The sequence below is a fragment of the Phasianus colchicus genome, chromosome 21 (assembly GCF_987193195.1).
Source record: "Phasianus colchicus chromosome 21, bPhaCol1.hap1.1, whole genome shotgun sequence".
Taxonomy (NCBI): Eukaryota; Metazoa; Chordata; class Aves; order Galliformes; family Phasianidae; genus Phasianus; species Phasianus colchicus.
Genome location: NC_143456.1, coordinates 10,021,472 through 10,046,809, shown reverse-complemented (window position 1 = coordinate 10,046,809; position 25,338 = coordinate 10,021,472). Strand labels below are relative to the sequence as shown.

At 38.4% G+C, this 25,338-nt stretch overlaps 1 protein-coding gene across 1 annotated transcript in view; it reads left to right on the top strand.

The window, feature by feature from the left end:
• Positions 1-16,062, top strand: part of LYRM9 (LYR motif containing 9) — a 30,464-nt gene extending 14,402 nt beyond the window's left edge. The window contains exons 4-7 of the mRNA XM_090122276.1: positions 12,971-13,111; positions 13,902-13,994; positions 15,178-15,223; positions 15,967-16,062. Coding sequence (XP_089978402.1) covers positions 12,971-13,111; positions 13,902-13,994; positions 15,178-15,195 — 252 coding nt within the window. The 3' untranslated portion in view covers positions 15,196-15,223; positions 15,967-16,062. The remainder of the gene's footprint in view (positions 1-12,970; positions 13,112-13,901; positions 13,995-15,177; positions 15,224-15,966) is intronic.
• Positions 16,063-25,338: the final 9,276 nt, after the last annotated feature.

The window sequence follows — 25,338 nt, the reverse complement described above, 5'->3', positions numbered from 1 at the left end:
TTTCCCAAATTAGAAAAAGTAATATTCATTTCTTACAGCTAGGTGCTTGGATTTTCTTCTTGGAAACAATTGGTGACTTCTAGAGATATTTTTATTCTTGTCACCAAGGATAATAAAAATGCATTAGAAGTGTAGAAGCTTGTTTATTTACAACATTGACAGATGTAAAAACAAAGCAGTATTTCACACTGAAACTAGACAGGCTGAGGTACCCAGCTCTTCATAACCAAGTATTATCAGTCCTCCCAAACTGTAAGATATCAAAGTGATGCTGTCATATGATCTCATAATTTTTGAATTCTTTATAACTGGAAAACAAACACCCATGGTGCTACATCCATATACCTAGTGAAGCCTGATGAAGGCAAGGTTTGCCTTGGGCTTTAAGTACAAAACTGGTTCATAGGTGCGTGGTAGTCTGTGCTCACCGTGAGCAGGTTCACAACTGGGAAAAGGGGCACAGTGCTGACTTACAGTGTGAGGAGGCTTATGGCTTAGACACAGTTGCAGTATTTGGTGTTCTGCCGTGTGTGACTCTTATATTTGGTAAATGCATCTCTTCTCCATGGCATCTGGCGAGGCCATGAAGAAGCATTCCCAGTAGTGAAGGGAGGAGGTGAGAGAATCCTGTATGGATTCTAGTAATACTTCAGGAATTTTATGTGAATGAATGCTTTGTTGTTTCACTTCCAGGTTCACGTACTTCCCAGCATTTAAGACAATCACATCAAATTTTTCTTCCTTATGATTTTTTTAAGCTCATGAGAAAATTAAAAATGTCTCAGTAAACTATATTTTCTTAGGAAAGAATGCAGTACTATTGTACTTCTTTCAAAGTAAATCACAGAAATATTAAATAAAGAAACAGCTGCTTTATAGTTGGCACATTTGTTTTGAATTGAGTAAGTCTGGAAAATATTAGATTAAAACTGCAGATCAAATAAAGAGTCTGCAAGCTTTCTCCAGATTGTTCATCAAAAAAAAAAACACCAACAACCCAATTGACAACACTGCATCAAGAAAATGTTTTTAATTAATGTCTTTAGTTAAAAGAAAAGCATTGTGGCTCTCAAACATATTATTAAATCTGTATTGTGTAGTTGATAGGATGGGAGAAGACGCTTGCAGAGTGCTGCGTCAGATTTATCAGGGCATGTTTTAATTCTAGATCACTTGCTGGATTTCGCAGCTATTTGTCTGTTGTTGGGATAATTTGGAGGGCTGAGTAAAGCCAGATGACTGTAATGAACTCATTTTGTCTTTTTCTTATTCTGGAAAGAAAAAAGAATCTATTTATAGGGTATTGTGTATGGTTAGGACTTCTGTTCTTCTTGTTTCTCCAACTTTCTCTGGGCCATTGTCTTTGTGCCATCACCAATAATTACATCAAATTAATTCAACATAATTGAGTTAATTATTAGATATGAAAGTTAGCACTGTGACTTCCATTGAACCAAAGCTTTTATCCCCATTTTACTGAGGTTTCATGAAATGTAAGCAAATCTGAGTCATGGGTGAAGCCTAAGGCACCTCCCTTCCCATAAAATGCTGATGTTGCTCTGAAGAACTATCCTGCCACATTCATTTGTTCATGGGTGATAATGCCCTGTCTGTGAGGGGGATGCTCTGGAGTTCTGTGTGAGTACCCAAATACTGCAGGAAAAAAAAAAAATTTTGAATTGCCCCCAGAGCCATTCAGTCAAAATTCAAATAGTTGGAGTGATCACTAGTAGAAATTTAGATACATAGGGGATATTGAACCTGGTTTAGCTGATGCGTATAGAAGAGAATTAGGACATAAGTTCCTAATGAGACTCAGAGGGTGATTTCTAGTCTAAGCTCTGCTGTTGACTTGCTGTGAGATTTTGTGCAAGCTACTTCATTTTCTGGAAGCACGCTTAATTTTCTTGGGAGTTTTTGCTTCAGAGAGATCTGATGCTTGTATTGTCTATTTGTACATCCATGGTTTAGGTGTAATGGGATGTTTGAATTCTCAGCATTTGTCTTCAAGACTTGTTCCTATTCTCATTTAAACAAAGATGCTGACTTTGAAAATGGCTGATGGACAGCTTTCTTTCACACAGGGCAGGCAGATGGTTTTTTTTCTTAGTGCCGTGGAGAACTATGTTCCCAGTGGGGCCAGATCCTATAAAGCATGGTTGTTAAAGCCAATGGAGCTGTGCCAGCCTGTTGATATCACTGCTGGTCTGATCTGTGGACAGTGGAGCTTATTTAGAATTAACGAAACTGGCCTCTTCCAGCATACGTCTGTTTTCCTTTTGAAAGCTTATCTTAAAGCAGAATCGGAGAGAAACAGTGAGGACTAAGCTAATGTAAGCAATATCTCATCTAATCCTCTGCTTGAGCAATGTTTAGACCCCTACAATTCAAATGCATTACAGTAGCTAACATCTGCCATTGCTGTCAGTTGTGGATTTTCATTGCTTCTGTCTTAGTAGTGTCAAGTCATGAATCACTGGAAACAATTATCACATAGTCCTTTCTGGAGTCAGATACTGATTTCTTGAATGAGGAGCTTCCTTCAGAATTTCTCTTTTTATTTCAAAAGAATACCTTGTAACTTTCTAAAATGAAACCCTTATGTATAGAGATGAATGGTCCCCCAAGGAGTAGGAAATCTGTAGGTCTTTTGTAGAACCATAGAGCCATTTCAGTTGGAAGGGACCCTTAAAGGTCATCTAGTCCAACCCCTGCAGCAAGCAGGGTCATCTACTAGACCAGGTTGCTCAGAGCCCGGTCCAGCCTGACCTGGAAAAGCATCTATCAAAGCATGGAGATTGTGTAAGACTCGCTCAGCAGCTGGCTTTGTGAGGAGCTCTCTTGTGGAATCCCACTGCAGCCAGCAGTTTGAGAATGAGCCCTTGTCTCTGAATGAAAAGCCGGTTGCTGGACTGTACTTTTTCTTTGCAACAAGCTTATTGCAAGCCTTGTTTTTCTTATAAAACAATTTCTCTTTGGGCTAGACTAGGCCATGGAGAGTGACAGTGAAGTTTCTGGGAGAACCTGAAATATGGCTTTAAGAACTCACAGATGCTCTTAAGATATGGTGGGGCATCTGGCCATGTGATTGACTGTTGGTATGGTAACAATCCCTGATTAGTGAACTGTACAAATTAAAATCCTTCTTAAGAGGTTAAACACTCTTAGACTTGAATGTTCTGTAATACTGCTGCTTATAAACATTTCTCCCATCAGCAGGCAGGTATTTTGCTCATGTTGCAGTGGGCCTAGAATTGTAGCCAGAAAGTTATTGTACTACCTGTCATGCTGTAATAGGGAGAACCACTGTTGCTAATCCAGAGCACTTCAAAATGCAGTATTTACAAGAAAGGGAGGAATGAGCAGGCAGCTTTGTTTTAACACTGATAGCAAAAAGATAAAACTCACTTCATATTGGGCATGATTGCAAATATAAATACTGACAAGCTTAATCAGTAAAAACTGAATTCATGTTGGCTGAATTTGTACTGAGTGGTTTATAGCTGGGAAGATGAAGTCCTTATAAGACTGTGGCTTTCAGAATTTTCTTAGTGAGCTGGAAGTAGACACTGGGAAAAAAAAATAGATTGAGTTGCACCTAAACCAGGGAGACTTTTGTCTGTGCCCCCATTGCTGCCTGAATTTGGTGTTTGGTGAGCATGCTGTGAAGCATATTTGTTTGATTAGTCTAAGCATGTTCATTAATAACCCCAAACTGGATAATCTGGCCTAAATGTAGGAAGTGTGTTGTCTCACTGGTGTTAGGTGGTAAGCTTCCATGTTTTGCTGTGTTAGATGTATGGCATGTCTGTGCTTTGTGATACTAAATGATTGTAATGGTTTTATGTTTTTTGGTTTTCAGTATTCCACATCAAAACATCATGTACTGGAGTTAAAGTATTAATGCTCCAATTTGGTGGCCCATACAGGGAGGCTGACAGTGGACTACCGTGGCCTGAATGAAGTCACACCCCACTGAGTGCTGCTGTGCTGGACATGTTAGAACTCCAGTATGAACTGGAATCACAAGCAGCCAAATGGTATGCCACCATTGACATTGCTAATGCTTTTTTTCTATTCCTTTGGCCAAAGAACGTAGGCCACAGTTTGCTTTCACCTGGAGGGGCATTCAGTGTACTTGGAATTGGAGCATTAACACACTGATGCTGTAAGGTAAAAACTCTTGTCCTGCAGCTTTGTTTGCTTGATTCACATAAGCAGTTTTCTGACCTGCGCTCTGAAGTGTTTGATATTTAGGCGCATCACAGCACAACTTTTGAGTGGAACCAGTTTATCCAACAATATACCTTCTTCTTTACCCTGTCGTCATCATTATATACAGCTCTGATGATGAAAAGATTGAAATTTGCACACTTAAATTTTTGCTGGAAGGCAACTTCTGGTAGTGTTCAATAGCATTAATACTAATACTATTAATACTGAGGCTGACAAACTGCCTGAAGCCTGTCTGACTGATGGCAATTCCTTGTCAGGCAGATCTTTGGATTTTGTTGTTTGGCCAGTTTGTAATCTCCTGTATGCTGATACTCTATAATGCTACCTTTACAGAACAGGCCTTTGTTGTCATTTAATTGTTGTTTGACATTGCTTGGTGCATGCAGCAGAGAAGCAAAACACAGAGCAGAGGAGAACAGAAATAGAAGTGAACAGAACAAGAATGTCTGGCTATCATCATTCATGCAATAGGACATTAGAGATCATATTCAGAAAGAACAGAATCCACAATAATGACAGGCCACAGCGTCAGAAATCATCATGTCAAACCAGCAGATCTTAAAAGCTCAGCATGCTGGAGAGATGTGTTTATTACAATGTGATTTCAGCATTGTACATGCTCACCCGTACATGAGAAAGGGTGTATCTACAGGGCAGGCCATTGCCCAGGGCTGCAAAGCATTCAGTAGCTGTGAGTGAATGTGACTTGTAGGGACAGACGTTTGCTGGTTTGCCTAAGGCAGCAGAACCCATGGAGCTGGCCTTGAACACAGTGCACTGTTCATTCTTCTGTGACCTCTAGGAAATAAGGAAAACCTATTACAGTGTACTAACTAGAGAAGAAAGCACTTACTTCACTGAAACAGGACAAGTCTGCTACTCTGCTGCAGGAAGCTGTAAATATATTTAACAACTTTGTCCAAAATCTGAGGCTGTTCCCGCATTCCATGCAGGAAGCTGTGAAACATGAAAGGGAGGACTAATGTAACCATATACAAAGACAAAAGAGTGGGGGTTCTACTGAGAAGCAGCAGTTCACTCGGGTGTTGTCCTGGACTGATATCAGATCTTGAGCCAAGATGTTGTGTGGTTAAAGAGGTTTCAAGAAGCCTCCCATTTTATTCTTATTTTGGCAGCTAGATTATTACTTCTCTGCACAGAAAATGTTACCATCTCATTTTGCAGAAATGCCACTTCTAGTATTTATATTCATACTAATACAAGTAGGCCCAGGAAAGGCATGGCAGGTCAGGTTACACAGCTGAGCTATGAATCTTTAATAGTAAGTTGACTGGTGATTTTTTTTTTAGTCTATTATTGGGCATTTATTTTTCTTATTTTCAAGGCAGACAATTTTGGCACATTAGGTAACTGTAGAGATATCTTGAGGCTTCAGTGTTTATGTTGGAATACCTGAAATAATATATAGTAATTTTTGGAGGGGAAGGAACATCCCAAGATAGGCTATTTCTGTGCTGTTTTATGAATACGTGCGTAGCTGTGAATATTCTGAAGTATCTTCCTAATTGAAACTGCACTAATGCTGCTCAACAGATACTTTACATTATTTTTTCCTTTTTTTTTAGGAGGTTTGATCACTCAATCCTAATTTGCCAAATCCACCATGTGTTTCTCAACAATTCTTGATTGAGTCCAAAAGAGCCTACTGACACCCAGGGAGGCAGTATGGTTTTCTTGAATATGTGCTGTGATGAGCACATAAGAGAATATGGGGCAAGAACTTCAAGCTCTGGTACCAGCTTTTGTGTCCACATGTACCTTCAGTGAAACAGCCAACTGTGAGAAATAATATCCAGTGGTTCTCTATTCCCAGTAGTTGTTTCTCTCCAACTTCTGTTTTGTGTGCTTGGATTTGTGTGAGATGGCAGCAGTCAGCAGCAATGTGTTCCCCATCAAAGATCCTGAGGTGGGTTGGTGGTCAGAGCACTGGGTTGGCTGTGGGAACCCCCATAGTCCTGCTGAATAGCATTCAGCACTGGGGACCCTTGCTGCCTGGGGATATGGGGATGTCTTTGAGCTGTCAAGGCAGTGTTTCAGACTAGCTTTGTGTCAATTAGGTGACCAAATTAAGTGGGGGCCTCAGCTCCTCGTTGGAGTCTCTGAAGCCCAGCTTTGGTGGCCGTTTAACTAGTCTGAAGGGAGTGAGATTCAGGCTTTGAGCCATAGGGATTTTTTTTGAAAAACACACTACTGGGGGAGGAAAAAACACCAAACCACCTGAGTAGTGGTATAGTGCTGATAGTGTTGTATCGGTATCGTGGGTTCAGGTATACACAGGGTCAACTTACGGGCTCGCTAGTACAGAGTGCAAGATTAATTGGCTTTGGTCAGCTTTTGCTTCACTATTTGAATATCATTATCAGGAATGTAAATGATTATGCTATGCAGAGAAATACCACAATAGTCTCAGTGTCTCCTTTTATACTTGTCTCTTTTTAAACAGAGCTTTATCTAAATGCAAATCTGATTTCAGCCTTCTGATTAGGACATTATACAGTCATCCATTCCAGAAAAGCATAATTAGTGTATTATTTTATTTCTGACTCAACAGTTCTTGGTTTAGATAGTTTGTCTGTTGTACTGTGCATAAAATTTAAGTTATCAGAAGAAAATTTACATTATTATTCACGATTATAGCCAGACTTTGTGAGGTTGAAGGCTTTTTTTCTTGGCAGATAAAAATGGTAACATTTGTAGGATGTTTTTAGAACAAAGACAGTAGTGCAGATTCTTACTATACTTCATTGTCCTTATGCAAAATGGGCAAATTACTTCAAGTTCTGATGCAAATGCTCTAATATGGTGTGGTGTACAAGTACAAAGTTAAATACTGGGAAGAGGCAAGTCTACGCTATTGCTATATGCTAAGGAGCTGTAGAAATTCACTAGGTTAGTCTGATTAAATAGCTATTCTGCCAAATAGCCATTAGGTTTTCTGTATCCTGGGGTAGACTTACAGTGAAGTCCAATAAGAAAGATAACAGTTGCTTTCAGGAAGAATTTTGGCAAACTTGGGAATTCTTGTAGGAAGAATAGTTTTCTACACAGTGGAAGACAGTTAATGTGAGTTGTGCTGTCATTATAGCAGTTGAGGGAAATTGCTACGAGGCAGTTTCTCCCTTCTACTGTAAGCATGGAGACTTTCTCATATTAAAGTCTTTCCAGTGGCTGGTGGTTGTGACTTCAGCAAGCTGTACAGTGCCTTCTCAGCACTCTTTTCCTTCCAGTCCTGCTGGTGACGTTGCCCAGTCCCAAAAAAAGCAAGAACAAATTGGTTCTTCTCTTCTGTACTTCTACTGCTTTTGCTGCTGGTGGGTATTATTCATCCTTCTTCCCATCTCGGTTTTTATAACCATTACAAGTTTAAAAGAAGATTAAGAGAATGTCAAAGGCAGGCAAGTCTTTTTATAATAAACAATGAAAGTGTTTTAAAGCTTTGTTTTGCACTGGGAGAGGCCTGCTGTTATGACCTGTAAGTGAAAACTGCTGATACTGAAGAAACATGAGACCCCTAACCTTCCCTGTCATACCCTGCTGTTTATGTGAACATCTTCTGTCACTGTAGTTGATTATCTTAACCAGCACTGTAGAATTCTATGAATGAGATGCCCAGAGTGCCCAAACAAAACTGAGGCCTGCTCTGGTTAAGTTCTTTTATTATATTTCTTTTTTCATGGTAGGTCACAGACTTGGAATCGTCCTAATTAATTTAGGCTTGCAACTGCAGGATCTGTATTAAAACCCTTGTTTTGCTACTCCTGCATTCAATGGAGAGAAAATTAGGGAGCAATTGAGTCTCTGTGTTACCTGAGCTACATTTTGGAGTTTCTTCATTGTTGTGCTTGTTGGAGAGGTGGCACGTGGATCTCTTACTGACCTCCAAGGATATCACCTTTTTTCTCAAATGCCAAAGTGGAATGAATGCAAACCAAAAAAATGCACAGAACTGATGTTCAGCATAGGTTTCGTTGTAAAGATTGAAAATGTTTTAGCAAAAAGATTGGAAGTGAATGAGAGATGAACTGCATTCTGGGAGTGTTCAGATCAGTATTTTAAGCTGAATGTTTCAGTGCAAATCCATAATTAGCAAATTTGATGAGCTGACAGATTGAGTACACATCAGTGATGGAATTGAGTGCACCCTCAGCAAGTTTGCTGACAACACCAAGCTGAGTGGTGCGGTCAACACGGTTGAAGGACGGGATGCCATTCAGAGGGACCTCAAGAGGCTGGAAAGGTGGGTCTGGATGAACCTGATGAGGTTCAACACAGCAAAGTGCAGAGTTTTGCACTTGGGCCGGAGGAATCCCAGGCATCCCTACAGACTGGAAGGAGCAGTCCTTGAGAGCACTCTTGTGGAGAGGGATCAGGGGGTCTTGATGGATGAAAAACTGAACATGAGCCAGCAGTGTGCCCTTGTGGCTCGGAAGGCAAATGGTGTCCTGGGCTCCATCAAAAGAGGGGTGGCAGCAGGGACAGGGAGGTGATTGTTCCCCTCTACTCTGCTCTTGTGAGGCCCCATCTGGAATACTGCGTCCAAGTCTGGAGCCCCCAGTACAAAAAGACAGGGAGCTGTTGGAGAGGGTCCAGAGGAGGGCCATGAAGATGATCAGGGGACTGGAGCACCTCCCCTATGAAGACAGGCTGAGGGAGCTGGGCTTGTTCGGGCTGTAGGGTGACCTCATTACAGCATTTCAGTACCTAAAGGAAGCCTCCAGAGAGGAGGGGAATCAACTCTTTGAAAGGGTAGATAACTGCAGGATGAGGGGGAAATGGTTTTAAGTTGAGGGAGGGGAGATTTAGGTTGGACATCAGGGGGAAATTCTTTACAGAGAGAGTGGTGAGGTGCTGGAACAGCTGCCCAGAGAGCTGTGTGGATGCACTGTCCCTGGGAGTGTTCAAGGCCAGGTTGGATGAGGCCCTGGGCAGCCTGGTCTAGCATTAAATGGGGAGGTTGGTGGCCCTGCATGTGGCAGGGGGGTTGGAGATTCATGATCCTTGAGGTCCCTCCCAACCCTGGCCATTCTGTAATTCTGAGTAGTTGGGCTTGAATCATTTTGAAAAGTCAGCTCTTAGTCTGTGTTTCTGAATTTTTGTTACATCTTTTTGCCCAGTATTTAAGCCCTTGTGTATTAAGTGGGTGAAGGTGAATGACTTCTATTGAACAAATATGAGTGAACAGAACTGGAATCAAACAAGCATAATGAAAAGATTACTGTAGCATTGAAGGACCAACTTAATGTCCTCATGGTGGAAGAATGGTTTTCTAATTGTTCTTGAAACCCAATGGAAGCCATATTTTGGCTGTGAATAATTCCCAGGAGGTATTATTTGAAGTCTTACCTCATCTCTCTTACTTTACTAACAGAACATATCAAATATTCAAAACCAGGCACACCCTAAGAAGCTCAGAGTGCACTGAACAACTCATCTGTTTTAGATAGATAAAGATGGGACTGTTCAGTGATGGGTGAGGCTTTCTGACCTCAGTGACCTGCCAGGACCAGTTCAGTTTTGTCTTTGTTACTTCTCAGTTCTGAGAGGAGGGAATGACTGGCAGAAGGGAAAACTTATGAGGATGGGAGCCAGATAATGAAAGTTTTCATACCAAGACATTGTGATTTCATCACCTACTACATCTACTTCTGAGTTGCCTGTAAATAATTAAAGAAACAAAACTTCCTGCATCTTGTCCATGGAATCTTTCTTTAAAATGTTATACTATTTGTGTCCTGAAGATGTTTATTTTAGAATTCAGTAATAATAACCAAATGAAAATTAACCACTTTTTGTTTCTGATGTGTATTAGGCTTCCTTGCGCTGCGTGCGAAACCACAGAACTGCCACTGTCATATTTGATATTGGCACTGCCCATCTATCCATCTTAGGAATGTTCCTTATCTACTTTAAGATCCCCTGAATGTCAGTACTTTCCCGAGGACTATGTAAGTCCTAAGCTAGTTCTAATGGTCTTTTCTTCATCAGTTCATGAGATAGCACTTAACGGTTACTCCCTTAAAACTCATCTTTTTCTCTTAAGGGCTAGAAAAAGATTTTCCTTGTGAAGTGTCGTCATAGCTTTTCTTAAGGACTTCCATGGCACCCCTCACTCATTAGCTGTGACCCTTTATTTTCTAAGGACCTGCAGAAAGAGACTGTTACAGAACTTGCCTGTTGATAGCAGCTAAGCAGCTGGTGAGCTATATTGTGTGCTCTATTAGTCTGCACAAAAACATGTTCGGATTGCTGTCACCTCCTCCCCATTCCCATCCCACCTGTTTGGCTCATCTGCCTCATCTTGTGACTTGTCATTAGTCTGCCTTGTAAATAGTTTGTGGCAGAAACTTTTTCATGAGATATGTGTATAGGTATACACAGAAATAGGAAGTTCCTACCAGTACAGATACCTTCAGCTCTTGGCTGAAGACTATGGGCACAATTCCAATGCAGATAATAATGCTAATAGTGCAAAACTTTTTCTCACATGTCTTCTGCAGACGAAGAGCTGTACTGGAGCAAACACTTTACAGGATGTTACGTTTTTGAATCCAGCTACCTGTTGTTGAATTGCTTTAGTATAAATTTCACCCAGTCTTCAAACCTTTGCTATGGCTTAAGCTTTAAAGATATTGCTGTAAATCAGCAGAGCTCTTGTTCCTGTTGTAGAGAGATGCTCGTTTGTACCTACTTGATTTCACCACAGTCTGTTTTGTTTTACTGAAAGTAGAGATCACAGCAGTAGATATCTCATTCTGATGGACATTTTGTAGATACTCAATGAACAGCTTTTTGCCACTGTGAGAAGTACCAGTGTCTGCAAGTGTTCATATTGCAGGTGCTTAGAAAGATGATTTTTAAATGTTCCAGCATTATTTTCCTATGGTATTTATTCTGTTGTGCTTCAAAATTCTTGAGAGATACTAAATTCCATAGCAGATGGGAACAAATCTGTATCACGTTCAACAGAAAATTTCCACTATCCTAGTCACTTTTTACCCTCTTATAGATATTTTTTAAAATGTAAATGTAATTGTCTATGCGTGGGGTTTTATTTTAAGCCGACAAACCCTGTCCTCCTGTAGTTATAAAACATTGCTCAATTGGAGCAGTTTTTTTGTTAATGTCAGGAACTGTAGCTGCTTGGCAACTGAATGGATGTTAGGAACTCTAAGGTATGACCCTTTCAAATCTATGAGGGAGTTAATGTGAATTCTGAATGAATATTTCATGAAATCTGGAGAGATTAGAACACAGTGTCTGATTCAAGGGTGCAGTGTTCCTGCAGCAAATGTTGGAAGGAACTTTATTCTCTGTTTCTGTCAGAACATCAAAGAAATTTAAAAAGTCGTATGGATGATGAAATGTAAACCTCCATAACCTACTCCTTCCTAATGGGGGTCGCTTAAGTAATTCTTCCAGTTTTTAGTACGTTTGTGATAGAGCCTGCATGGATTGTGTTATACTGTGAGATCAGCTCCAAGCTGCCTGAAAGCAACTGCTTACAGCAGGCTTTAATTTGGACTACACAAAGTTCTGAGATGTTGCACATACTGTGCTATTTCTTAAAGGGTTGTCGTGAAATACGTTTGGATCCAAAGTACTTAGAAATGATACAGTTTGGATTTAAATTGCAGCCTTTGCTTTTTTTCTGTGCATCTTGCAAACTGTTGGAGAAGTATTGCAGCCTATTAGAAATAATCAGTATGATCCCTAGCAGCCCATGCATGGGGTGGTTACTGTGGTACTGTACTCAGAAATTGGCCAAAGGTATTGCTTAAGAGAAGCAAAATGTAAATAAATCCAAGTGATGGGTAAGTATTGTAACGGGTGCTACAGTACTGACGTACACCTTCATTATTCAGATACGGATGTATTATCTTTATTCTTAAAAGAGTAATGATGTAGAAGTGCTATTTTCCAAATGTTAATTTAGTTCTCTGCAGATGGTAACCATCTGTTAAATGACAAGTCCTTTACCATATTTGAGTAGCACTTTATATAGCTTGGATGGACGTATTGGTGCAATCCATAAATGGAGTTACTGAGGTGACACTTGCTAGATTTGTTCGTTTGCTGTTGCTGTTCCAAAAAGCAGAAGATTTCAAAGCGCAGTATTTTTTTGCATATCTTCTGTATTTTGAGTTAAAGCTTGACATTCACAAGCCAGTCCACAACATACTCTTGAGAGAGTCACAATGCTAGGAAATATTTTTAAATTACAACATAACTCATAGCAATTATCAAGGCCCTAATTCTGAAGTGGCACCATGTGGATGAGGTCTTACAGATACTCACAGGAAACACTGTAAGCTTTTATGAGCCTCAGGATCATTATGGTTTAACAAGCAAACATCTCTTGGAGCTGCCAGTACTCCTTTATTTTCTGTCATTGTTTTTTTTTTGTTGTTTGTTTTTTTGGGGGGGAGGGTGGTTGTTCCTGTTTTCTTTTTTACTAGGAAAATACTAGCACTGTATTACAATATAGCTTAGTGTTACAGTAGTAAGGCGATCTTTTCTGCATACTTGTTTGTAAGCCAAGCAAGTTCTGATCCATTTCATATTGTTTTCTTCTAAAGATTTTTTCAAGTTATAGTGCTAAGTTTTAATTTACATGCCTTGCTTTTGTTGTTGTAAAATTGCCTTATGCTTTTATTACTGTGTTTTTGATAAAATTCAGTGAGTATCCTGACTTGTGTTCTTGATTTTTCTACAGCTGAAAAGCTTGATAATGGCTCCGCTACCCAATGCTGGATTAGTTCGGAACGCTTTGCAGTTGTACCGTTATTTGCTCCGATGCTGTGAGCAGCTTCCTGAAGAGAATATTCGTCAGCATTACAGACATGCAATCAGGCAGGTGAGAAGAGTAATTCTTTTCTGTTATTGAGTTCAGAGTTGTGTTGTAGGTCACTTATTTGTTTTTTTTTTTTTATCCTACAGTTTGGACCAATTTCTTATAACTCCTGGAATTTTAAAACAAGTTCTTCTGTAGGCTTGAAACCTCTGTGGATAGAGGGATTATGTGAAGGAGCATTTGATTTTGTTTGCTTTCCTTTGCTTTCTTGTCAGCTCCTGTGTTAGTCAAGATAGTGAACAACAATTGTTTGTTTACGTAGCCACATCCTTTTGGTAATACTTGCTAGTTCCCCATCTGGGATTGTTTTCCACAACAGGTGTTCATATGGAGGTTATTTAATGCCTTTGATTATACCTGTTGTGCTGTGTCTCTTGTAGTTTTACTATAACTGACAACTTCAAGGAAACTTCACTATGCAGTGTTTTACTTAGGTATTGTCAAATTTACTGAGATGTTACATGCTTTCTAAACCAGAGCTTGTACTTTTATGCATTTCTACATTAAAATACCTTGATTGTTGTCCCGAATTGAAGTTTTCATAGTCTGCGATCATCTTTTGGTATTTTTTTGATGATAATGTGTGAAAAGAGTAAAACATTTTATATGGAAAATACATTTGATAAGCCTTGTTATGGAAATAGTGTGGGCAGATGCTGTGATGTATATTTTTACATCTTCAAATCAAAAGTTTGGCATTAAATTTTCTTTGGGGTTTAAAAGTGATCCTTATTTAAACAACAGGTGCATTGAGTTGATTAGTCTGTGTAACACTTGAGATTAAATGTTGCAGAGTTTCAAAGTTCATGCTGATGAAGATGATCCTGATAGAATACAGCAAATTATTAAGAGAGCCATTGAAGATGCTGACTGGATCATGAACAAAGTAAGTGCATCAGATTGTCTAAGCTTTTCTCTTACTCAGTTCAAAATGAAGAAAACATTGCAAAGCAAATTATGAACAGTAAACTGTTGGACAAACTGAAGTATCCAAGTGAAAGGAAATAACCTGTCTGCTAGGTTTATGATTGCGGTGGTTCCTGTTTAAAAATTCATCTTTGCCAATGTAAAATCAAGTGTATTATTTAGAACCATCGATGTTTTAAGTTAGTCTACGTGTAACTTGTATTATATTAAATTATATTAAATTTCCACAGTGGTGGCTAATATAAATCTATCACAGAGGAAAGATGTGAAATTTTTGCAAGTCACAGTTTGCAGATACTCACTTGCTGCATTCCTAACAGGAATCTATCCCCTCTTAGTCATTTTGTTTAAATTTGCAGAATGTTTTTTTCTCAAGTCTTGTCCCTGGCTGTACAGGTCAGGGTTAGACAGCACAGTGGCAAAATTGTGGTAATTCATTTAGTCATAGTTATCACCTAGTGGAAATGCATCTTTATTATCATAGTTTGAGTGATATTTTAAGGTACTGTCAGTTCTGCAAGGTCCACATCAATGTATCCTAGCTTAAAAATTGTGGAATGACAGATCAGATACTTAAATAAAAGAATATACATTGTATGGCTGTAGACAGCTGAGAGTACATGGACTTCCTTGGATTAAAAGCTGTGTGGTGAGCATGACATGTTAACATGGATTTCTGAGTATAATGAAACAAGTCAAAAATTCCACTTGCTCTAAGTATCTGTGATTTAATCTACTAAATGACTGTTAAGTCCTTATCTCTGCCAGTCCATGAAATCCAAATAAGAATTGTTACAGGAGCAAGCACAGATTAGTCATAGATTACAAAATTATAGTAGTAGCTAAATCCCAGCAGTCTAGTAAATAACTGTCTGTGCATGAATCAGATTTTGTTCGCCATACAACTATGAAAAGCATCATTCAGATTCTGCAGCTGAGAGGAAGATCAGATTCACAGTGTTCATGAGAAAGCAAATGTCTCCATTATTTTATATTGTAGACAGAAAGCCCATCATATCTCCGAACTGAAAGGAAACTGAGACAATTTTGTGTAGATGAGTAGACTTGTAAATCCTTGACAGTAAGAATCGTTGCTTTTAGTAATGCATTTTTCTCTAAAAATAACTTTTTTTTTCCTTCAGTACAAAAAGCAGAAGTAGAAGAAGGATGAAGACAAGAATGTCATTGGTAAACATCTTTAGATGGCATCAGTCAAATAAGTCCAGTACTATGGTATAGTTGTTGCTTGCAATTTTACCTTATGCAAATACAGTAATATTTCTGAAGCCATTTGAGATAATAGATAACTGACACAGCCTAGGTTCAAAGCATTAGCATGTATAATTACAAACCTTAGCTTGAAGCTAAACTTCCCTAAAGTTTGCATAGGCCAGAACATTTCTCAGGAAAAATAAGTGAGCATGAAAATGTAATGCAGTACAAGTAATTAATAAATAAATATTGCTCTATTAGTTGTTCATGTCTGAGTTATTCCCACGTGAAAAAACCTAACTGCTATCTGTGTGTAAAGGTCTGTACTGAGAGCCTGCAAATTTGGGAAGTGCTCATTCAGGATGAGAGCAAATTTCTCTTCACTTGATTATGCATTAAATTACATTGTTCGATCTCTAACACTAAGCACATCAAATAGAAATTTTTTTGTGTGGTAGCAGCATTCTTCTGTTAAAGTACCAGTGGGTTTAGGCTTATGTTTATGCAATGTTCATATCTAGTAGCAGAACAAAATGTGTAGGTTACTGAGTGGAGAACATTGCCATGAGGGCTTTAAGCCCATCTGAAGCTTGAACTACAGTATCCTGTTGATAGCCAGATTGATTAGTCTTACCTCTTGTCCCTTCATACAGACATCTTCATTCTGCTCTGTAGGTTTACACTTGAACTAATGTTTGTCTTTTCTTATTTTAATACAGTTGCATGTTCCCTGTGACCCTAATTTCTAAACTCTCCAGAAAAGACTCCATTCAGCTGAGTTCTGTGCACTCAATGGCATGATCACTGAAACGTGCAACCTTATACAGGTATAAAGGCTTTCACATCTTTTTGAATTGTGTAATAAACATCCTTTAAAAATGGGGAGTCTATGTTCTCTTTAAAAAGACGACCATAATTTCACTGCCCTAATAAATTTTCATTGGTTAAAAACTCAAAAGAAACACCTCCCTAAATTTGATTAAGATAGCTAGTATGGATTTCCTTCCATTGCTTCTTTGTAGCTGTACTTGAAACTTTCTGCCTCGAGATGGCAGCACGCGCTGCTGTAAATGCATGAAGTCCTAAGTATTTGAGGGTTAGATCTGTTTGTTTTTACTGTTTCCAAATTGCTGAGCTTATTCACTTGCGAAAATAGAACTCAAGTGCTAAATGAGATCTCTTCTGGGCTCCAGATTTTTTTCATCTTTTTTTTTTTACTAGTTCCAAGTAATCAAACAATTTCAAACAAGTGCTGTAAAAGAAATTAGGGCCATAATGTGCAAGTTTATACCACAGTGTTGTATCAAAATTTTTTGTTCATACTTGCTCCTTTTATACCCTACTCATCAAGCAATCCTTCACTCTGTTATTGTAGTCTACCATCTTCATTAGTGTCTTCTCTCTGGCCCTTCATCTTTCACATCATCTTATACATCTTCCATTTTTGGTCTCTCTCATCTTGTCCCTCAACCTCAGTTCTTTCTCCTTCCCAGATATTTTTCTGATATTTGTAGATAAATCAGAAGGTACTAAGGTATTACATAGAGGACACCCTACTGCTTAATTTCAAAGAATAAAGAATGAAGCTAGTAGAATGGATGCAAATTTTTTTTTCATATGGGGAAAACTACTTAAATACATTTTTAGAAAGTGCAGCTGTTTTGGTTTGTCTTTCCAATATAGTTTGATGCAAGGTGGAACACTGAATATTTCAGCCCTGACGTTTGACAAGGGGTATTCAGTATGAAACCAAACACAAATAGTAAAGCTAAAACAGGTTTGAAGATAGACATAGGAATGTGTTATCTTTTAATCAAGAGCAAAAAAACAGCTGACTAGTATGTAGGTGCAGTGACAGCTTTATTTCAGTACAATATCGAAAACATTGAGACTCAGTAGCAGTAACAGTGTATGGAAACATACTGGTTTACCAAAATGTAGGTGTATCTTGCTCAGTAACCCTCCATTGCTTTAGTTGTCCAACTTTGTATAGTAAAAAAAATGTTGTTTTGCTCAGTTAATAATTTGATGTTTATATTATTCTTTCATACATAGTATTTAATTTGTGAACAGCTCAACAGTATACAGCAAGGAGCTGTAAGATGTAACCATGGCATGTGTGCAGCTCCAAATGTCTGAGGTGCCAGCTGAGATCTGAAATCATCAGACCAGAGGTATGAGAGTTAATTGTTATGGCAGACCAGGGACTGTGAATTTTAGTCTTTGGAAGCTGGGAGAATATGTACTTCTTTGTAGGGTGCAGAGAGGGAACACAGTTGAGGCAGGAGACGATATGACTAATATTTTAATAATTTTAAAATATTTTAAAAAATAAAGTAATAACTTTAATGTGGTGGCTCACTGTTATGGGATGTCTGAGTCATTTTTTTTCATACAAAACATAATTTCATTTTCAAAATAACAAACCTGTGAAGATACCTGTTCCCTAACAGTGTAAATAAAGTTAACTTTTTTGATAGTGGGGAGAGAATGCAAACAACTGTTTACTTCCTTGTAATAGCGAAAGTGACCTCAGTGTCTAAGACAGAAGTGTTTCTCTAATGACTGGACATCCAAATCTATTGAGGCTTTCTTGCTTTCAAGACATAAAACATTTTCTTCAGTAGCATAATTTGAGGTGAAATGCATTGTTTTACTCAAAATGTAGATGAGAACTTGAACTCTGAAAGAAAATTTGAGAAGAGATCAATACTTCAGACTAAAATTATTATCCAGAAAAATTCCTTATCAGAAGTCCCTTGATTGTGGAGGTGCCCTCATTTGGACCTGTTGCTCTCCCTGTTTGACCTGAGAGTTCATGAAGTAAACTGAATTTTCTTCAGCTCTGTGTTTTTCTGCTTTCTGCAGTCCTGCCTGTTTCCTCAGTTATTCCCTTTTTCACCAGTCTCTTGATGAGGTGTTCATGTGCTGTGCTAAGGATTCTGTCAATTGCTGTGAGCAGCCCCATTGTGGGAAGGACTTGTACAGTTATATGCATATACCTTGATTTCTGCTGCTCATGTGGGGAAATTTAATTGTTAAGTCTCAGTCAGGATTCTCTGCTGGTCATTGCAAAGAAAAGCTCAGCACCAAATAGATCTGTGCATTTGTGTTTCCATATTCAGCCACGTCGAATCTTTGAAAATAGAGATGTTGGGTGCAAGTTAATATATTGGATCAACAGTTCAATGAGAAGTTGGAGCTGTTTTTCTTGTTGACTTTGCAAATAGGGCCAAGCCTATTCTGGTTATTGGTTCCTTATTTCAGTAAAAAAGAAACCCAAACCTATTTCTGTACTTCTATATCATGCCAGTTCTGGTAAATAATGGACTGTTGATAGGTGTTATATGCAATAACTGAACTTCAAAGCCCCATGTTTTGCTGGGCCCAATTATTGGCGTTACCAAAGTAAACATTCAGTTACCGATGCTGCTTTCATCAGTTTGCAACTGTTAATTTATAAACACAATGAATTCTGGAAACAACAGTTCTGCAGCTGGTTTCTGTAAGACCTTAAGTCAATAACTTCTAAGTAGTCCTATACTGCTGGGGGGTGGCCTTGTCTCTAATAGCCTTTGAACAGTTAGCTCTGTCAGTTACGCTACCGACAGGATTTCATAGGAGGATTGTGCAAAGCAAACATTAGAACAAAGGAAAAGACAGTTGTGAGATTTCTGCTTTATAGATTAGGTAAATTAGTTTTAATTTTTGAAGTATGGAGAAGGAGATTGTTTGGATCACATTTCAGCTGTGGAGATTGAGAAACAAGTTCTTAGTAATTAGTTCCAGGTTATAGACTTATCAATATTGAGTCTATAGCTAAAACCAAACTTGATGCTTCGCATTGTCTCTCTCTGAAATACTGGCTGCAAATTCATGGAAAACTTCTGTACAATGTAAATATGGAAACTACATATCTCCAAAGACTGTAGCAATGACAATTGATTAGTGAGTTAGTTGAAACATCTTGTTTAGTCTGAAAATTCTTATGCCCAGGGATATGTATCAAAGGATCTACTTTTAATTACCAGTCTCAGAGCTTCACGAAGAAGCTTTCTGTTTAGTCTTTCCTTTTTTTAATTTCTTGATATCAGATTTTTGTACTTATAATTAGATTGTAAATGTGTGGTCTATTTAAAGTAAAAGAAAATATCCTACACTTTCCTTTTAAAAAGGTGTGTCTTTCTGATCACATTTTTGTGCCTGAGATACTGATCTCAGCTCATTCTTGTTGCTGAAAGTTATTTGAGCCTTCTGTATACTGAATAAATATTTCCATCTCAAGACAGGTTTTTTGTAACACCATTTGTCAATAACTGAATATTCTTTAAATCATTCTTTGTACTCTAGCACTTTGTGAACTTTTTCACATGATTTATTATGTCACAGACATATGTCACAGCTTTTTGTGTAGAGACATGTGAGCTTAAGAATTTGATGCTAAATACAGACATCTCTTGTGGGGCATTTGGCTTATTTTCAGGTGTCATACAGAAAAGTTGTTTACTGCTATACTATAAAGAGCAAGGGTACACACTGTTTCTGAGAAAAACATTCAGAGTGATGTTTCTTATGGGAAACAGTTCCTTATTTGTGGGTAGCTTTCAACTTGGCATTACAAAGAGTGCCCTCATATAAAGCTTGATAAGGTGCAAACTGAACAAATAGCACTGTGCCTCTGAGTCGTAAATGCTCAGTATCATAACATTCATCATCTAGTTCTTACAGCTTATGGTCAAGAACTTTGTCTTCAAGGCTATATGCTTCACAATGTAGTATCCTTTGGTGTTATCCAGTATAGCATATGTTTGTTTGCAAAGTGAATGTTTTTTTTGCCACAACTGTGTTCTAAGGGAAGTGAATAACTCATGAAGATAGCTTTAAAAATTTGCTTGCTGCTTGCTTGGTCAGTTGCTTTGCTGTGGTCTTTCCTAGTGCTCAGGGATTGGGTGTTTCTTCTTGAGTGCAAGTCAGCTGGCACATCTTTCAACCTTTCTATTATTTGATTTAATTTATCTTATACTTCTGTTAAGCCAGGTTTTATGAAATAGTGTTAACTGAAATATGCACCAGACATCAAGTATTCTTTTCAGCTTGTGATTAATCAGGGCAGGCATTAGGGAAAAAGTCTGTTCTTTGAAGAATGTTTTGTTTTCCTCATAGCTGTTTGCTGATATTTAAAATAATTTTGAGTAGTTCAGAAATAGAGGAGACGTCTCTCACTCACAGCTAAGAACTTAGCAATATTTGTATTTATCATTAATTGAAGAGAGCCCTGGCACCGTACACTTTGAAAGAAACCTTGTGTACTTAAGTAACTTCTAGAGTATGAGGAGGAGAATTCTGGACCTACTGTTTATTGTCCTGATGGGGGAACTGGGAGGCCTAATGGGTTAATTGCTTATCCTATTGCTATTGACCTGGATGCCTTTTTTTCCTAGACTAATTGTATTCAGCATTACTCCATTTAGAAAGGATTAATTTGAATTTTGAATTAGTTACTTCTGAGCAAACTTTATTTGTATGTCTAACAGCTTCGTATAAAATAGTCTTTCCTTTGCTGCCCCACAGCATTGAACCATTTCATTACATTTGTTCTTTCTTCTGCTGGCATTAAACTTCAAGTATTTAAAAACTAGTGTACTCTGTGTCCTTATATTATTATAGCTTATTTTTTGCACAGTTTTTTCATATCCTTCCATGTTTCTTAAAAGAAGCTTTAAAATAGTTTTTCTTTATTTCCTGCTGTTCCACAGAACACATTCTAAAAGTGAATATTAAGAGTTATAAAATTAACAATTCTTGCAACTGATTGATTTCCATTCTTTATTAGGTAATATGACACAGGAGTCTTACTTTCATTTTCTTGGTGTCATTTCATTGACAGAAAGTCAGCTGGTATGAAACAAGGAACAAGGAAAACAGTTCTGTTTCAAAACATCAAACATAGGGGGCCACAAAAATGATCCCGGGGGTGGAACACCTCCCTATGAGGACAGGCTGAGTTGGTCTGTTCAGCCTGGAGAAGAGAAGGCTCCAAGTAGACCTGAGAGTGGCCTTCCAGAATCTAAAGTGAGGTTATAAAAAGGAAGGGGACAGACTCTTTGGCAGGGTCTGTTGTGATAGGCCATGAGGATACAGTTTCAAACTAAGAAAGGGGAGATTTAGTTTGGATATAAGGAGAAACGATGATGAGGCACTGGAACAGATTGCCCAGAGAGATGGTGGTGCCCCATCCCTTGAGACACTCAGGGTCAGGCTGGACCAGACTCTGAGCATCTGATTGAGCTGTGAATGTCTGTTCACTGCAGGGGAGTTGGACTAGATGACTTTTAAGGGTCCCTTCCAACTCAATTCTTTGATTTTTGGATCAAAGTTAGTAGACTGGAAAACATGATGACAGCAGACACAGGCATAGGCAGTGTTTCCTGGTGACTCCTCCAGGATACTCATTAATCTCAGGACTGAGTTTTCTTCCTATAAATAACATCTTTGATTTTCCACAGTTGTGTAACTGCAAGAGCTTGTTTTATTTTCTGTTTTTAACTCCCTTTAGAGATCACAAAGCAGTGTGTTTAATTGTTTATAGTGGAGAATGCAGACAGCTATTGAGTCGCAGGCTCTACCTGAAGAGCTCTGCAGAAGTTATCCTCTGTTAGCTGGAAGTACATCAAGGAATAGGTTGTAGCTTTTAAAGCCAAGATTTTCAAAAGTAATTCTCACATTGCTTGTAGGCACTTAGGAGACCTTAAGAATTTAGTTAGTCTTGTCTGTTTCCCTGTATTACCATATTGCCTCAGAACAATAAGATCACTTTTCTGGACAGCTGTTTCATATTCTATCTTATCCTTCTGGATTACATACAAGGGTCTCTGGCTTACTCTCTGTATAGTAAGGAATCATTTATAGTAAGGCATCATTGCAACTATAATTAACAACTAGGTTGAAAGGTGCAAGATGGAGTAAACAACAATGCAGAGTGGATCTGGATACTGTGTGGTGGCGGTTTTTTTGTTTTGTTTTTAAGAACCAAGGCAATTAAAACTTTTACCCTGTCTGCCTTATCTCACATACTCTTTCTCTTCCCCTCCCAACATTATGTTCACTGTCTTTAGCATGCTGATTTTAGTGCTCAGAGCAGCTCTCTGGCTGATCAGAACTTTATTGGCAAGTAAGAGTAAGATGCTTATTCCCCTACTACTAGCATGACTGAATTAGTACTAAGATGGTCACAGCCATTTTGCAATCATTGAAGGAGCATAACTTAAAAGTAAATAGAAATCCAAATTCTGCTCCCAACAGGATTAATACAACCAGCAGTATTTTACACAGTTATATGCTACTGAGTCTGGTAATTTCTTATTGATTAAATACTGATCTCTTGAAGAGATATTTGTGAATTGAGAACTTTAAGGAATGGATAGCAGATCCCTGTCCTGTATAACTTATTCATTATCCTTAGTTACTTCATATGAAAGTTTTACAACTTACATAATACAAAGGATTTATATGCTATGAATGGCAGCATAAGAAATAACACAAATGAAAATTCAGGACAGAACAGGAACTGGAAATCCAAGATCGGCACCATAAACTCATCTAACAAAGGCACTTTGATTAAAAACAGGTTGTATAACAAACTGAACCCTCTACCAACTGACTGTATTGTATCATATGTGCGATTATTTTTTTAATTTACTATTTAAGAATTCTTATTTATTTCTCATAACTTTGATCTGCAGAAGTTTGTAACACTCTGAAGAACCTTGTGTTCACAGAGAATGCTTGGTAAAAGAAACACTGAGATAACCTTGTCTTTATATATTCGTCTATAATCATAGAATTGCTTGAGTGAAAAAAGCTACCATATGTGAGCTTTCACTTCCTTATCCAGAGCTGTCAGGTCTGGTATGGGTGGAAAGTGAGGGTAACGTCATTATGTACTTCGGAGTCATCTTAACTGATATGGTCACTCCAAATCAATACATTATTATTATTATTATTATTATTATTATTATTGTATCTGAGGATTTCTTTCTTTTCGCTAAGAAGTGAGAGAAGGAAATAACATCAAGATTTTAATCTCATACTGGTTATTGGGCTGTTCTGAACTGGACAGTGTTGTAAAAGTGCAAAAAATTCCCCTTTACTATCCCTCCTGCCAAGTCTCAGAGGACTAAGCTAAAACTAGTCATTATGAACACAAGATGAGGCAAGAACATGCTAGAAGTATTATTTCTGTCACTCAGGAATATTTTTAGTCTTGTGAACAGCTCCTTTTGCTTTGGTGGCTGTGGTCCAAATAGCCCTTACTGCAATGGCTATATGAAACGTTTAGACTGTTAAACGTCTTTTATATCCTATTCCTTTGTGAATAGGGACAAAAATTGTTACACATAACAGCACCTGCTAATTAATTTGTTCCTGTAATGTTTTTATTAGGATAGTTTATTACATATTAAACCCAATGACTTTGTCCAATTCCTAATTCAGTCTGTAACTTTTTGGAATCAGACTTTACTGTATATCAGCACAGATTCTTCCACATGTTTTTGTTGGTTTTTTTTTAAGTGACTTTTCTAACTTGAAAGTTGGTGTTCTCCCTTCTAAATTCAGCTTCAAATGTGGTCTTTCCTGTCAGTATGTTCAAGAGTTGTGTGAATAAGCAGTGCATTTGTTTGCCCCCAAAAAAGAAACTAAATAGACAACCTCAACCTGGAACTGTTAAAGAAGGTAGGATGGGAAAAGAGGCTCAATCAGACTGCCTGCATCTTTTGTGCTACAATACTTGGTTCAGTTCAGGCCCCAATACAAGAAAGAGCTCGCTAAATGAGTGAATTCAGTGGAAGGCTGCTAAGATGGCTAGGGACTGGAGGATGTGCCTCATAAGAGGAAGCTGAAGGGGCTGGGCTTGTACCGCCTAGGGATGAGAGGACCCAGGGGACTTGGTAGCAGCTTCTGGGACCCCTGAGAGGATGGAGCTGTGTTCTTCACAGCAGTGTGTAGTGGGAGGATGAAAAGCAATGGGCAGAAACTGAAATAAGGTTAGACTGGTTATAGGGTACAATTTTTCCCTGAGAGGACATGGTTGACTAGCTGACCTTAGTGTTCTTTTCCAACCGTAATGATTCTGTGGCAGTCTAGTAAAGACGTAGGTTGCCTGTTGGTGTTGTCCAGTCTTGTTCCTTGGAAGTTTTTGAGACAAGCCTGGATTGAGCCCCGAGCCTCCTTCTCTGACCTGGTTGCCAGCCCTGCTTTGGGTAGGAGGATAGATTAGAATTGCTGCTGAGGTACCTTTCAATCTTAATTTTCCTGAAACCCTACCTACATTCCTGTTGCTGGTAGGAATCAAGTGGAGGTTATATCACAGTCCATGGTAGATTGGAAAAAAAAAAATCATTTCTGGTAAATATAAGTCTATCAAACCGAACTTATCCAGAGGAATCTCCATGGTTAGAAAAAAGAGTGTACGTTACACTGCACAGGCAGTCTGTGAAGATGGACTGTCAAAAACTGAAAGCTGAGGCTGTAGATAGCTGATCTCAGGTCCCTTTTCCAGATCTGAATTTTTCCTAAAAGTTGCTTTGTTTCAGAAAGCTAATCCATGAGCTTAGAGATAGCACTGAACCACAACCAGGGTGGATATAAAAGGTAGGTAATTAATGTGGTCAGGAGAATGAGATTTTGCTTTTCTAGATGTGGGAAATGTTCCTGGGGTGTTTTCCTTCCTGGTAAACCCATGCTTTTAATCTCTTTTCTTATCAAACAGATAAGCGGGCAGAGATAGAATCAACACAGAAATATTGGGCAATTTTTGAGAAGAGTTTCCTGCTGGCATTTTAGAAACCAAGTAGGGAGAGAAAAATACCAGAGATGGGATAGAAGTATGACTTAGTAGAAGGATATAGTGATCCAACCTCCATGATAACATAGAATTATAACCCTAATGTTTTATAGAGTGGCTAAATCAACCTCCAAAACTTTATCATTCTCTATTCAACTTCACAGGAGATTTCTGAGTAGTTTCTCTGAAAGTGCACTGTTTTCATTATATTTCTAGTGTATTCCTATGAGAAATAATACAGCAGCTG